We start from the raw sequence: 12,411 nt of genomic DNA on the forward strand, positions 1-12,411 counted from the left end.
ACAGGTGTTCAGAGGCATGTATCTAAAAATGGACCCTATTAACTGCAAACCAGATCAGGCAAAGTCGGATTGGTCCGATACTCTTTGGACAATTGTCAATTATTGCTAAAATTCTCTGGAGTTGCGCATCATTTTCCTTTAACTTTACAGTTATGTGCTACTTTCTGACATACAATCTCCTAAAGACATTTAAATTTGTGGCAGTAAGAAGAAAAAAAAAGTGAAAGTTCAAAGGGTCTGAAACTTTATGTACTTTCTTTTAGACATCCAGGTAGTGGCAAGCTTCCTGAAAAGGATGAATCTATAAAACAACGGATATATATATATATATATACATATATATATATATATATATAAAATTTTGTGATTTAATGTTTTGAAGAAGCTGTGTACTTTCTTGAACAATGCTTTCAGCAGAGTCCCTGGATTTAATTGAGATTGAAAATTGTCCAGTTTGACTGAAGAGTGACTCTCTACTACAAAACTATTCCTGGACATTTAAATCCATGAAAGATGTTTCCATTTGCTGAGTCGAAGCAAAACGATCCTGTCCCTCTCTATTGCAGAGGCAACCCTGAGCCTAAGGAGTGACACCGCAGGTACCTCTGCATTAAAAGTTCCCCCATCACCATTACTCATTCATTTACAATCTTTTCATCCTCCGTGCTCACTCTAAATGCTCTTATTTCTTCCATTGAGCCTAACTGAGAGAAATATGGCTCATTATTCTCTTAATTAAAATGGGGGGAAAAATTCCTCAAATCTGGAATTTCACCATCGAGTTCTCCTTAATCCTGTTTTCTGGTGGCCATCTTTCTCTCGGTGCTTGGTTTAATTGTCATAAACCAAACTCATTTTCCTGAGCAAGGACTTAAATGAGTTACGATAACCAGCGTGCTTTAGCAGTAACCGAAGCACAACCTGTACGTTCTGCGTTTCATTGGCCCTCCCCGCAGTGTGCAACACCTGCCTGGGTTTTTTACACGCCGCCTAACCAGCTGACGGCATCGCTGCTCTCAATGTGACCGTGTGTTTGTGTGTCTTCTTCGTGCGTGCACATCTCTCTGTGGCGTTTTTAGGCGCGGAAACGAGCCGTCCTTCAGCAGCGCGCCGCGGCGTATGGGCGGAGGCCGGAGGGTGATGGAGGATGCCTCGGAGGAGGACGGAGACTCCCAAAACGACTTCAACGGAACAAAGTCCTCAGAATAGGAGGGACTTTGGAAAAGCAGACATAAAAGTTCAGGGGCGATGGCTGTCACCTACAAGTTCATGTCAAAAGCCTGCTTCGCTATCCTTCGTGACACTTCTTAATATATATTTTCATTTATCTTGTCATTTCCAGTAGTTAACGGCGTATTATTTTGAAGCACACGTTCAGAAGGACTTGATATTCACAAAGAGGAGTTGTTCGGGTGGCTCCGTTGATGTGATTTGCTGTTTCTAACACTGTTTTTTTTTTTTGTTTTGTTTTTCTTTTTTGTACTGCACTGAATGTCTGATTCCTCCTCATGTAATGTTTTGTACACAGAAATGCCTTTTAATCGACACCCACTTTAAAATCTAAAGCAGGCGTGTAACTCCTGTCGTCCTGTTGCCTGTGACTGCTGTTACTGTTCCAGCAGCACTGAAATGGGTTCAGATTGGATGTGCAGAGTTTAGTCTTTCTGCGTCCAGTCAGTGCTGACTTTTATATCCCATCAAATATTTAACCCAGAGTTTTTAAAGCCACTTTTTTGACATTATTTGCACCTTTCATTGTGCTGTTGTGCTCATGATTGCCCCCTAGAGGACAGAGGAGGTTTATGTCCTATAAAATCAGTCATGAACCACATGTTTATATGGCACTGGGCACATTTTTTATTTTCTATTTGTTCAAATTTACATGTACATGTTCTACAATTCTCCTCCAGTCACATTTAAACTAAGTCTCATTCGATATAATCAGCTGTTGTTTACATGACACTTTGTTGTATTCTTTAATTGTTGAACCACTTGCACAAAAATAAAGAGCTAAAAAAAACAGAGTTTTATTTATTTATTTAACTTCAACTTAACATGCCAGCTGTAAGCAGGCTGAATGAAAGGTGAACGTGGGCAGGTCTAATACGTCGGACGGTTTGAGTCGTTTCCCTGATTATTTTTTTAATAATTGGTCGTTGGCAAGTCTCTGAAGAACACAATACTGCAAAAACACAAAATCTTAAGGTTTTACTTCAAGTGCAAATATCTTGGCACAAAATTAACTTGCAAGCAATAAGAGCTTGTTTCAAGTAAATTCCTTATATTGGAAAAAATACAAGTTGGCGAAATAATTCATCTTCCATCGTGTTGGTTCTTGTGCAAAATGTAGAAATATGCATTTGCTTGTTGAGCTTATTGATCAGAGTATTGACGGGGTTTCTGCATGTTAAAGAGCTACGTAAAATCTAAAAAGACAAACTCAACTTCAGGTAAACCTGGAATTTGACTTGAGTGCTTCTGATTTATGCTCACTGTACAAACTAATATCAAGTGTGAAATTCTCACAAATTCCTGTTTTCCAGGTAAGCCTTGCATGCACCTTCTCATAATGAAAAAGCTGATGGTGTATTTAATAATCTTTATTTTGTTACTTAAACATATCAGAACTGTTGGACTGAAAAGTAAACTTCTGAGAATTTCCTTTCAATTGCAGTAACTACATTCAGGCATCATGTGCAGTTTTGTCACAGCTTAAATCCCAATCAGATCTGCCTCTTTTTAAAAAAAGAAAAAAAACCCATACAAAAATCAATGTATGAACATGAGATCAAAAACTACGATTTTTCAGTTTACAGGCAAACATTTAATTATACACCGTCCTGTTAAAAATACAATGTCAAATATTGGCTATGTAACAACCTCATTTTAAAACTTAAATATTATCTGTACTTTTTTTTTTCTCCCCCTAAACATAACCCTCGATGCTCAAAAGACCTGTACATTCAGAAGTGCATGGGTGCCAAGTTAAATGCTATAATTGCCTGAAAATCTGTAACAGCATAGATTTTGCAGAAATGCGTAAATCTACAAGATGATAAATTGCATCTGTCAAGAGCTCAATATTTTTTCTCTCATTAGAAGACAAAATAATGAAAGGAGTCGACACTCATTTTATTAAGGGAAGAAGCTGACATTACCAACAGGAAGTAATTTCCTTATGTAGTTTTTATTTTGACTATGGAAAAACTATCAGTCAAATTGGTCTTTTCTGGAAGTATGAGAAAAACTTCAGCTTCCTGACCAGTAATGTGCATCAATAGTTGGAGGAGGGGCATTGGAATGGATGGAAGAAAAAAAATTACTCATGTGTGATTAAAGAGATTTTAAACCCCAGGAACAATGAAAGAAGATTCAAGGGTTCTTGTAAATCTTACATCTTTTTAAAACCTCTGCAGACCTTATTAGAAGCTGATCCCTACTAAGCGCCACCACCTTAGACTATTGAAGCTGCTTCAAACTACATCTAGCAATGTTGGAAATAATATTCCACTTCTGCCTGCTGATGCTCATTCAACACTTACTGGAGCCACATTAACAAATTCTATCAAATTATGCTAATTCTTTTTACAAAACAAAACAATTTGTGCCTTTATATACTTGCAAATAAATTTGGGCAGTAAAAGGGTTAAAAGGTTTTTTTTGTTTTAAGTGTACAAAGTGCTGCTGCACACTGCCAACCAGCTGTCTGAAAGGACAGCTGGTTGACACTTTCAAGTCTCGAGTCAATATGAATCTGGTATCAATTATTGCCTTAGGTTTTACTGAAAACTGAGACAAAATTTAAAAGAAATGCATCAAAATAAAATTATTCTATTATAGTTCAAAATGCTGTTACCCTTACCATTTCATATTTTTTGGTTAATCACAATAAACGGTAAATGCTATCATCAGCTGAAAAGAAATGTGGTTGTGTGAATAATAACTAATCTACTGGAAGCAGGTTACTCTGGGACTTTTATTGATTCCACTGATTTGTGATCACAAATCAATAGAGGGTACAAATCTAAGGTTTTCAGAAAAAAAGGTGTCATTTGAGCATTTAAGTGACTGCTTGTATTTAATTCATTTAAAAAAATACACTAATGGTTTTATGGGTATGAAATGGAAGCAGGTTGGGATAAACACCAGATTAAATATTAAGGATAGATATTTTAACTTATTTAAAAAAAAATAAAAACCCAACCCAATGGATTTATATCCATTTATGTTTAATCACAGCTTCAGTTTGGTCAGAAACACAACGTTAGCTAAAACCCAAGTTCAGGTTCTTGGTCCCTGTTCCAGGCTCATCTCCCAGACGGCTGTAGTCGCCGTCGCTCTTCCCCTCCCTTCCCCCCCCCCCCGTGTAGGTCGCGATCGATAGGCAGGCGCAGCGGCTTCACTAAGTCAGAGTCAGGTGTGCTTTGATCCGTCACAGAAAGCGTCGACGCAGACGGCTGCGTAGATAAGAGTGGAAGAGATGAGCGGTGGGCTCGTTAAGAACGTGGAGCAGCTTTCTGTGGTTATATGTTGAGCTTAAGGCAGCGGGAGTCCATGCGCTGATGGGCGGAGTCGCTCTGCTTTTCTCCTGATCCGAAAACGGCGCTCTCTCTGTTCAACTAGGGCAGACGAGCTGAGCTCAGAGTACCGGGTTCTGTAGAACCGTCTTACAGCAGGATCTTCACCCCTCCCTGCGGAGACTGGGGACTGTGGGATACAACTCTGGGAGGAGCCGGTCCGAACTCTAACCGCTTCACCAGACTGAAAGACAAGCCAAAACTGGATCATGAGAACTCGCCACACGGCTTGGTTCACGTAGAGCTCCTCCCGTCCAGCGTCTTTCTGACCTGTCGTACTGAGGAGGAGGGCTGAAGCTGCTGGCCTGGACCTCAGGACCCGCGTCTAAACCTGAAGGGCTGCAGGGCCCGGCGGGGAGCATCGGTCTGTTGGAGGACGTCTCGTAGACAAAGTCTCGACAGGACGCAAGCTTCGACTCCAAATTCTGACAGCGATTATGCAAAGTCGGGTCAAAGATGCAAACCCAGAAACAAGAAGAATTTATTTACATATCTATATAAAAAGGTCCAATCTTACCCCAACTTTTCTCAGCAGCTCCCCGACAATGTTCAGTGCAGATATTCTAGCAGATGTGGTCAGAGGGGTTCCTGTTAGACCGTCTCCTGGAAAATAAAAGGCAGCTGTTGAGTTTAGAGTGAGAACCTGAATCACTTGGTCCTAGCTCGTAGTTGTGAATGTCTTGTCATTTACCCCTGCGGATGCTGGAGGCAGGGGGCGTCATGTACGAGGCCACGGGTTTGGAGGGCATGATGGGGATGGACGGATTGGGCGGAGAGGAGCACAGCATTTCCGAGCGGTCTGAGTCTTTGCCCAGGCTGCTGGACGGCCGTCTCTCCTTCTGACGGACGGCCAGCTCCTGGCGGAGGTCTGACACAAACAAAGCCAGTTGGTGTGTGTGCATGTGTAAATCTGTACTAGTCAACCATTTTGAATATTTCAGATGTTCAACCGCACAGCATCTTAACCTAGAAAAAAAAAACAATCCCTTTTAAAATATATGTGGTACAAACAGAGCTTCCCGTCTATAAACGAAGTAGCTGAGAATAAACAGAGTAGTCTGACAACAGATTTCTTTAAAAGAAAATCTTGAGCATGGCTAAAGCAGTGCTGGGTCTGCATTTGGCTCCTAATTTCCTGGTGCATGAATAGATCCTTGTTTGGTGCCAGCTGTCAAATTATGTAGAACGTAAGAGGTTAAAACCGACTCCAGCGCTACAAGTCTGCCAGCCTGGCTTATTGACTTCCTGTGCAATTCCACTCAAAAAAAAGTTCTTCCAGCACAGTCTGGGCTTTCTCCCCCTGACTTGGGTCGTCTTCGGTAGAATTTCTACCAATTGTGAGCAATGACATCGATTTTCAACGCTGTTTTAGAACTGTAGTCCGACGGTTTTAGCAACGGCAGTGGAGAAAGTCAACGAAGCCGTTCGGTCTGCGTCGGCCAGGCTTTCAACTACTGAATTGACATCAACGGCCGCCTCGTCCAGCTCGGCACTTCGCTCTTTGCAGTGAAGGGCGATTGTTTACAACGCAGGAAATTCCCATTAAGCTTGTTCGTGTCGAATCGTCAAACTACATACGTCACGAGCAAACGTTAGCAACTGGGCGAAATTTAAAACTTCAAGAAAGTCCACGCAATCGTTTCTCAACAGAGCCCAGATCCTCTGTAGGAAGCAAACAGCGAAGGACAAGGGAACTGCTTTTACCAGGCTAGGAGTCTGCATACCTCTGGCTTCATCCTTTAGTCTCTGAACGGACTCCAGCAGGTTCTCCTTCTCGTCCAGCTCGCTTTCCAGGAAAGCGTTCCTCTCGATGACCTGGTTCATGCGCTGCTCGAAGTCCTCCAGAGACATGATGGTAGCCCTGTGACAGAGTTCGCAATTTAAAAAAAAAAAGTCAGTTTCACCGCTTACGATTAGTACATTTTGTACAATGCTGTACTTGCTTTAAATGGTAGAAAGCAAGAAAATGTTTCTCTGCAGTACCTATTTTAAGCAACACCTCCTGACCTGTGCTACCAATTCATCATGAGCCCAAACACTGCTCCTTTTCCTCTCTATATATACCAGAAAACGGACATTTTATCTTTAAACGAGCGATCAATCTAGAATAAAGCATTAAAAAACAAACAAAAAAAAGAGCAAGAAAAATCTTCTTAAGATGTTTGAATTGAAGGTGTAACTAAATTAGTATAGTAATTACAAAAACACTGACCTTTTAGTCCTCTCTAGGTCATCATTGGACTGTTCTAGCTCCCTGATATACTTCTGTAGATGGTCTCTGACCGCCTTGGTCTCGGCCAGATCGTCCTCCAGTGTTGAGATGTGCCTGAAGGCCTCTGAATGCTGCGCCTCGAATTTCTCCTGCAGACGGCACACTGAAAAATCAGCTGACATGTTCAGCTTCACAAGGTCATAGGTCAATCAATACGGAGCAGCATCGTGTATTATTAATGAAGAGTGTTGTCCAGGCATAACCTAAAAATATACTTTAAAACTTTCTCCTTCAGTTCCTGTTTAAATGAATTCAGAACCTTGAACTTGTCCACATTTTTTGGGCATTACATTCATTAATTAGCATATTTTATTTGGCTTTCAAGTTATTATTTTACAGTTAAAGTCTAAAACATGTATGTAGTCCACCTGAATAATCATTTTCTCCCACTTTGCATTTTTGCACTACTTTGTGGTGTGAAAACTCAGTAAATACACTAAAGACTGGTGTAATGGAGGCTCATAAGGTGCCGTATGAAAAGCAAAAAGTAGCTACTTCATATCTGGTCTGTGTTCTGAATAAAAGTTGTGAGGACAAATTCTCTGTCATTTCTTTTGTAGTGTAGTCATTAGCAATAGTCTGGTCCGTTTATGTACCTTTATGCTTTCTAGTTCCATGCGGAATCTGTTGTTATCCAGCAGCAGTTCTTTGTTCCGACCTTCACACTGCTTTAACTCCGTTTCCAGCTCTGCCTCATAGTCTCGACTCATCTGCTGGAATTCCTGCAGCTCTTCCTGAGCCTCATCCGCCCTGGTGACGAAAATGTGTTCAACTTCACCCAAAACACCCGGAAACACAGTACACTGCTGGGTGGTTACCTTTGCTGGTGTTTTTGTGCTTGTTCTTTCCAGTATTCCAGCTCCTCTTTCAGGGATGGAAATGAGTGTGCTGTTGGCTCTACCATGACTGCTGGATTAATAATGAAATGCAGGGAAATTTCAGCCTTTAAGGTCGCCCGTTAGCACAGGCTAACATGGCTAGATATCTGAAGCAACGTGATCGTTGTCACAGTAGTCAAAGAGCAACATAAGAGTTGTATCTTCTGTGCTCATTTATGACTTTATAAAAGAATAATTACAAGTGGAGTTCAAGAATTAGTATTAGCGCTTAGCTACCTGGAGCTAATCGTGATAGCTAAATGAACAGAACGTATTATGCTATCACATCGCTATGCTAACCCCAAACAGTCCAGACTCACCTGTTTACGACTGGAAAATCAACACATACTACAGATAAGAGACTATTTATCGATGTGAGAATCAGACTGTAACGGATTCAAGACTTGCATTAACTAATCTCCGTTTACGTTAACGCAGCACCGAGCTCTCCAATCAAATACAAACGAACGTTTAACGTTTAGATACTATTGGACGCCGCAAATGACGTAAAGTTGACATTAACCAATCATATTAGCTTACGACAACGTCTCCTATAATCGTCATGAGTGATTCTTGCTATCAGACTGGTTGTTGAATTCAAACAAGTGCTGCGAGATGATCGTAATTTTTTTCTTAATTTCTTCACCTTTGGTATGGAGATGTCAATCTTAAAACTTCAGGCCTTCATTATAAATAATACGACTTTATTTTTTAAAATTCTTTTTATTTATTTTTTCACATACTAAATGTTTGTTTTATATATATTACAATCAGTGCAAACAACTTCTAACACATTAAATGCTGTTATTTCTTGTAATAAGTACTTTTATTTTACCCAGAAATGTTAGTAAAAAGTTGACTAGGATCTAATTTACGACAGCGTTCTCACATAAGAGCTGCTCAAGTCCAAGAATGTTCTAATCTGTCCTTTTATCATCTTGAAGAAAATTCAGTCATCTTGACCGTAGCCTTGAGTTATCGATCTCACTTTACTGTTGTTTCCCTTTTCTTACACGACCAACACTTCTCTAAATACAGTAATTGCTCTTCCTAAACCACGTTTAAGCTAAGCCGTCCATGCAGGTCTTGCACATTTTATAGGATAGCTTGAGTACAAGGGTTTTAAAAGCCATTCAGACATAAATAAACATGCAAAAAGTGCAGCTAAATTTCTCCAAAATTAACAGTTATTCCTGTTAAGAGTGCATGTTGGTCCTTGCACCTGAAATTGTGTCTTTGCTTAAGGCTTTCTCCATCGAAAGCAATCTTGGATTAAAGACGAAACTTTTGTATTCTTGTCAAAGCATCGACGGGACATTCACTGGCAAACCACAGGCCCTGAGCCAAACCCAACGTAGCTTTCCTTGGAACAACTAAACCTTATTTAGGTCAAACTGTCCAGGAACTGTCCTTGTTGTGTGGATCTAAATCTACACATCCAGCATTTTAGGTGAAAATAATGCACATATTCTCCTCTCAGATTTCCTCTTCTTCACCTCTTCTTCTTCAGAAACTGTATGAGCTGAGAGGTTCGGGGGCAAAAAAAAAATCACAAAAGTTAATCCAAACCTGTACCCACCATTCCAAATGAAATCTTGAAGAATTTAAAGTAGGAGCAATATTCCACCTTAATCGGTCTAATTAATTTTTAGGCTTATCCATCTCACAGATGTTCGTAATGGAGCCCATCTTCTGACTGTCAAACACATCAGTTTTCACCTGGCTCAGAGTTTGCAGCACGCACATTGTGTCAAACCCCTCCTCAGCAGACTGCTGCAACAACTCCAGCACCTGTTTATGGGAAGCATAAATGACTTGTGAAAGAGACACAAATCCACGGCAACTACTAATCCAATCATCGTGTGACATGGACTCACCTGTAAGCACTTAAAGGACTTGAGTTCACTCAGGTTCTCCTTCAGGAAGAGCAGGTAGATGCTGAGGTCGTTGTAGATGGGTTTAAATTTGCTGAGAGCACCGAACCCAGGCAGCATCTCATAGGCCTGCAGGAAGCTGGAGCTCTGTCGCGCCGGCCCCAGAGCCGCCAGCACCACCAGAGGAGTGAGGAGCAAGTACACGCCCAGGTTGATGTAGCTGAGCAGCCTGAAGACACCCACCGCCACCATCTTGCACTGAACGGCGGCCGGTATCGCGCTGTCGTTCTTTAGCATTCCCGTGCGCACGTCGCAGGGGAACTCGTCGACGAGCGAAGCCAGAAAGATGTAGTAGCAGAGGTAAACGCAGGAAAGCAAGAGGACGAGCAGAGTCAGGCATTGACAGACCATGTACTTGACCACGAGGCCGCAGGAGAACCCCTTGGTCTTTAGATACTGCTCCACTAGAGGGTATTTGAAGCAGCCCTCAGCCAGATCCAAGGCACTGCAGCAGGACAAAGGTACATCTACATGAAGCATACAACTTTATATTAAATAAAATGCACAAACAAAACAAAAAAACAGTAACACTGACAATTGTTCTTTATATACAGAGCCACGCAACATGTTCTTTATATTTTTTTTAAATAATTTTCTCCTGTTAAAAAAAAACACAAGCTGTATTGTTTTTAATTGACAGAGCAGAAAAACACTAGAGCACTGAGGGCCACATTTGGTGCATCATAGCTTCTTATGTGGGTCTCTAGGAATAGAGAGTCACATAAATACAACCTTCAAAATACCAGTTCTGTGCTGTTTGCTTAAAGATTACTTTATAAATCAAAGCAGTTTGTATCTGTATATTTCAAAATTCTCACAAAGATTTGAGAAGCTGTGACAAGACTTAAAGATTGATTCTCACAGTCACTTTCCATCCCAGCTGACTGAACTCGAGCTACTTTGACAAGAAGATTGGAGAAAGGTTTTCGGTCTGTAAATGTGCAAATATCCCCCAAAAGACTTCCAGCTGTAACTGCAGTGAAAAACGGTTCTACGAAAATATTGATTCAGAGGAGCTGAAAAGCACAAAAAGCAATAACAACAATGTATAATTTCTTTCTTCCTCTTCACAATCTTGTTCCTGTGTCACATAAGATCTCTTTATAACACAATGAAGTTAGTGCTTATCAAGGGGGTATGAACTCTTTTTTCCCCCCTGTCTACCTCTGGCTGTCCTGCTCTGCGTCCCTGTCGTCCAAAGTTGCCAAATTTTTGGCCAGTTTAATGGCGTGGTTGTAAAATCGATCCAGCTCCTCCATGATGAAGTTGAGGTCAGACGAGAGGTATGGCACTCCGGTGAAACGCCAGAGTGCGGCGGGGACCGACATGAGGATGGCGATGAGCAGAAGGATGTAAGGAAAGAACTGAGGGTGTCGGAGAAAAGAGAGCAGGAGAACAGGTTTGAATAAAACGGCAAGGAACGCAATTTTGATTTGATTTCTGTAAATTTGACCTTAACCGCTCTCATAAAATGAAGGACATCTAAACACCTCATTAGTTTTCTAGATCTTCGGAGGTGTTTCGAGAACGTTAACAGCTTAGAATACGTTCTGTAGTCACTATGTCCCCTATACACCATTTCATGTTTAGCGTTTGTGTCGGTTTATTGGGCCAGAGCTCACATCAACACTGTACCTTGTGGAGCCAAAGTGGGGAATTGTCGGCCTGGTACTGAACTGCAGCCCAACAAAAAGAGTCCACATATACAGCTTGTTTCATGGAGAAGTTGAAGGGAGTAAAACAGGTGATCTGAGTCCCTGAGAGAGAGAGAGAGAGACAGTGAATCAAAGCAGACTGGCATTCAAAAAGATCAGAATAATAATATTTATAATAAAACCTTACTAATGATCACCAGCCTCCCCTCTTTTGCACTCCTGACCCAATTTTTTTGTGAGCCGTTTGTTGCATTATTACTCCTTATAATTAGACTGGGCCCTTTCAATAGGAATCCAACAAAGCATGACCCAGATATTCACTCACTCACTTGGACTTAGACTTTGGAACTAAAATATTTGAAGGAACCCTCTGCATGTCCATGATGCCAGTGGCAGAAAATTGTTGAATAAACAAACAAAATAATTCATTTTCACTTTGTTTCCAAGGCAGTACCTCTCCCTGCATGTAATGAGCCAGCATCAATAGTATTGTAGTGAAAATAGCTAATAAAGCAGGTACAGCCTTATGCACGTATTATCTATCCTATGTTTTACATAAAATGATAACGTATTTCTTTTCTTTTAGCAGGAGTAAGACCAGTGAAATTCACTGGCACTCTGTCCTCTCAGATTTCTCTGGCTTTAAGGACAAATCCACTCATCTCTGAACAAGATCGGTTGTGGACAATCTTCTGAGAGCTGATTTGCTGGCCGCATCGGATTTCAGCCCTTAATGGACATGTTCAAGATCCGGTAATCGATAAATCCTGATTGGTCTATCTCGTTTGTACTCCATCAGAACAGCAGAGGAAATGTGAACTTACACTTGGAGAGTATTTAAGTATTATTCCCATGTTTATCACATGCATTATCTAAGTTTTTTTTTTTGTTTTTTTAATCTGAAACAAGTTGATTCTTCTGCCGGTAGAAGAATGTAAACAAGCTCCTCTTTTCTGAACGACTGTGAAATAAGGGTGGATACCTAAAACCACACCTTCTCACACTTCTGTTCCAGCTGATAACACAAGCACGTTATGCTTCTGTCTTCAATTCATGGAGCCCTGGATTTATTTTAGTGGTATCTCTGTCCTGGGG

General features: G+C 40.9%; 3 protein-coding genes across 7 annotated transcripts in view; 1 reads left to right on the plus strand and 2 right to left on the minus strand.

Moving 5' to 3' along the window:
* The window catches only part of myh11a (myosin, heavy chain 11a, smooth muscle), a 39,555-nt gene extending 37,531 nt beyond the window's left edge, over nucleotides 1-2,024 (plus strand). For 3 of the 4 annotated variants that reach the window (XM_017304616.1, XM_017304620.1, XM_008409120.1), the window contains one exon: nucleotides 1,080-2,024. In XM_017304616.1, coding sequence (XP_017160105.1) covers nucleotides 1,080-1,209 — 130 coding nt within the window. In that variant the 3' untranslated portion in view covers nucleotides 1,210-2,024. Of the gene's footprint in view, nucleotides 1-566; nucleotides 600-1,079 lie in introns of all 4 variants that reach the window. The other variant, XM_017304622.1, reaches the window with a different exon arrangement.
* A 907-nt stretch (nucleotides 2,025-2,931) lies between these two features.
* On the minus strand, nucleotides 2,932-8,196 carry LOC103464757 (nuclear distribution protein nudE homolog 1). 2 transcript variants are annotated; one of them, XM_008409110.2, is made up of 9 exons: nucleotides 8,048-8,196; nucleotides 7,668-7,755; nucleotides 7,446-7,599; nucleotides 6,790-6,938; nucleotides 6,302-6,438; nucleotides 5,269-5,445; nucleotides 5,095-5,180; nucleotides 4,848-5,002; nucleotides 2,932-4,761 (listed from the first exon to the last, which is right to left on the minus strand). In XM_008409110.2, exons 2-9 carry the CDS (start codon nucleotides 7,751-7,753, stop codon nucleotides 4,668-4,670), a joined length of 1,038 nt encoding a protein of 345 aa, XP_008407332.1. In that variant the 5' UTR covers nucleotides 7,754-7,755; nucleotides 8,048-8,196; the 3' UTR covers nucleotides 2,932-4,667. The 2 variants fall into 2 exon arrangements, with proteins under 2 accessions (XP_008407332.1, XP_008407324.1); XM_008409102.2 differs by having other exon boundaries at nucleotides 7,668-7,758.
* Nucleotides 8,197-8,526: 330 nt separating this feature from the next.
* Nucleotides 8,527-12,411, minus strand: part of LOC103464752 (pannexin-1) — a 4,456-nt gene continuing 571 nt past the window's right edge. Inside the window, exons 3-7 of the mRNA XM_008409087.2 lie at nucleotides 11,297-11,418; nucleotides 10,826-11,025; nucleotides 9,605-10,106; nucleotides 9,355-9,518; nucleotides 8,527-9,249 (exon numbers count right to left, since the gene is read on the minus strand). Coding sequence (XP_008407309.1) covers nucleotides 9,369-9,518; nucleotides 9,605-10,106; nucleotides 10,826-11,025; nucleotides 11,297-11,418 — 974 coding nt within the window. The 3' untranslated portion in view covers nucleotides 8,527-9,249; nucleotides 9,355-9,368. The remainder of the gene's footprint in view (nucleotides 9,250-9,354; nucleotides 9,519-9,604; nucleotides 10,107-10,825; nucleotides 11,026-11,296; nucleotides 11,419-12,411) is intronic.

Source organism: Poecilia reticulata, linkage group LG1, assembly GCF_000633615.1.
Source record: "Poecilia reticulata strain Guanapo linkage group LG1, Guppy_female_1.0+MT, whole genome shotgun sequence".
Lineage (NCBI taxonomy): Eukaryota > Metazoa > Chordata > Actinopteri > Cyprinodontiformes > Poeciliidae > Poecilia > Poecilia reticulata.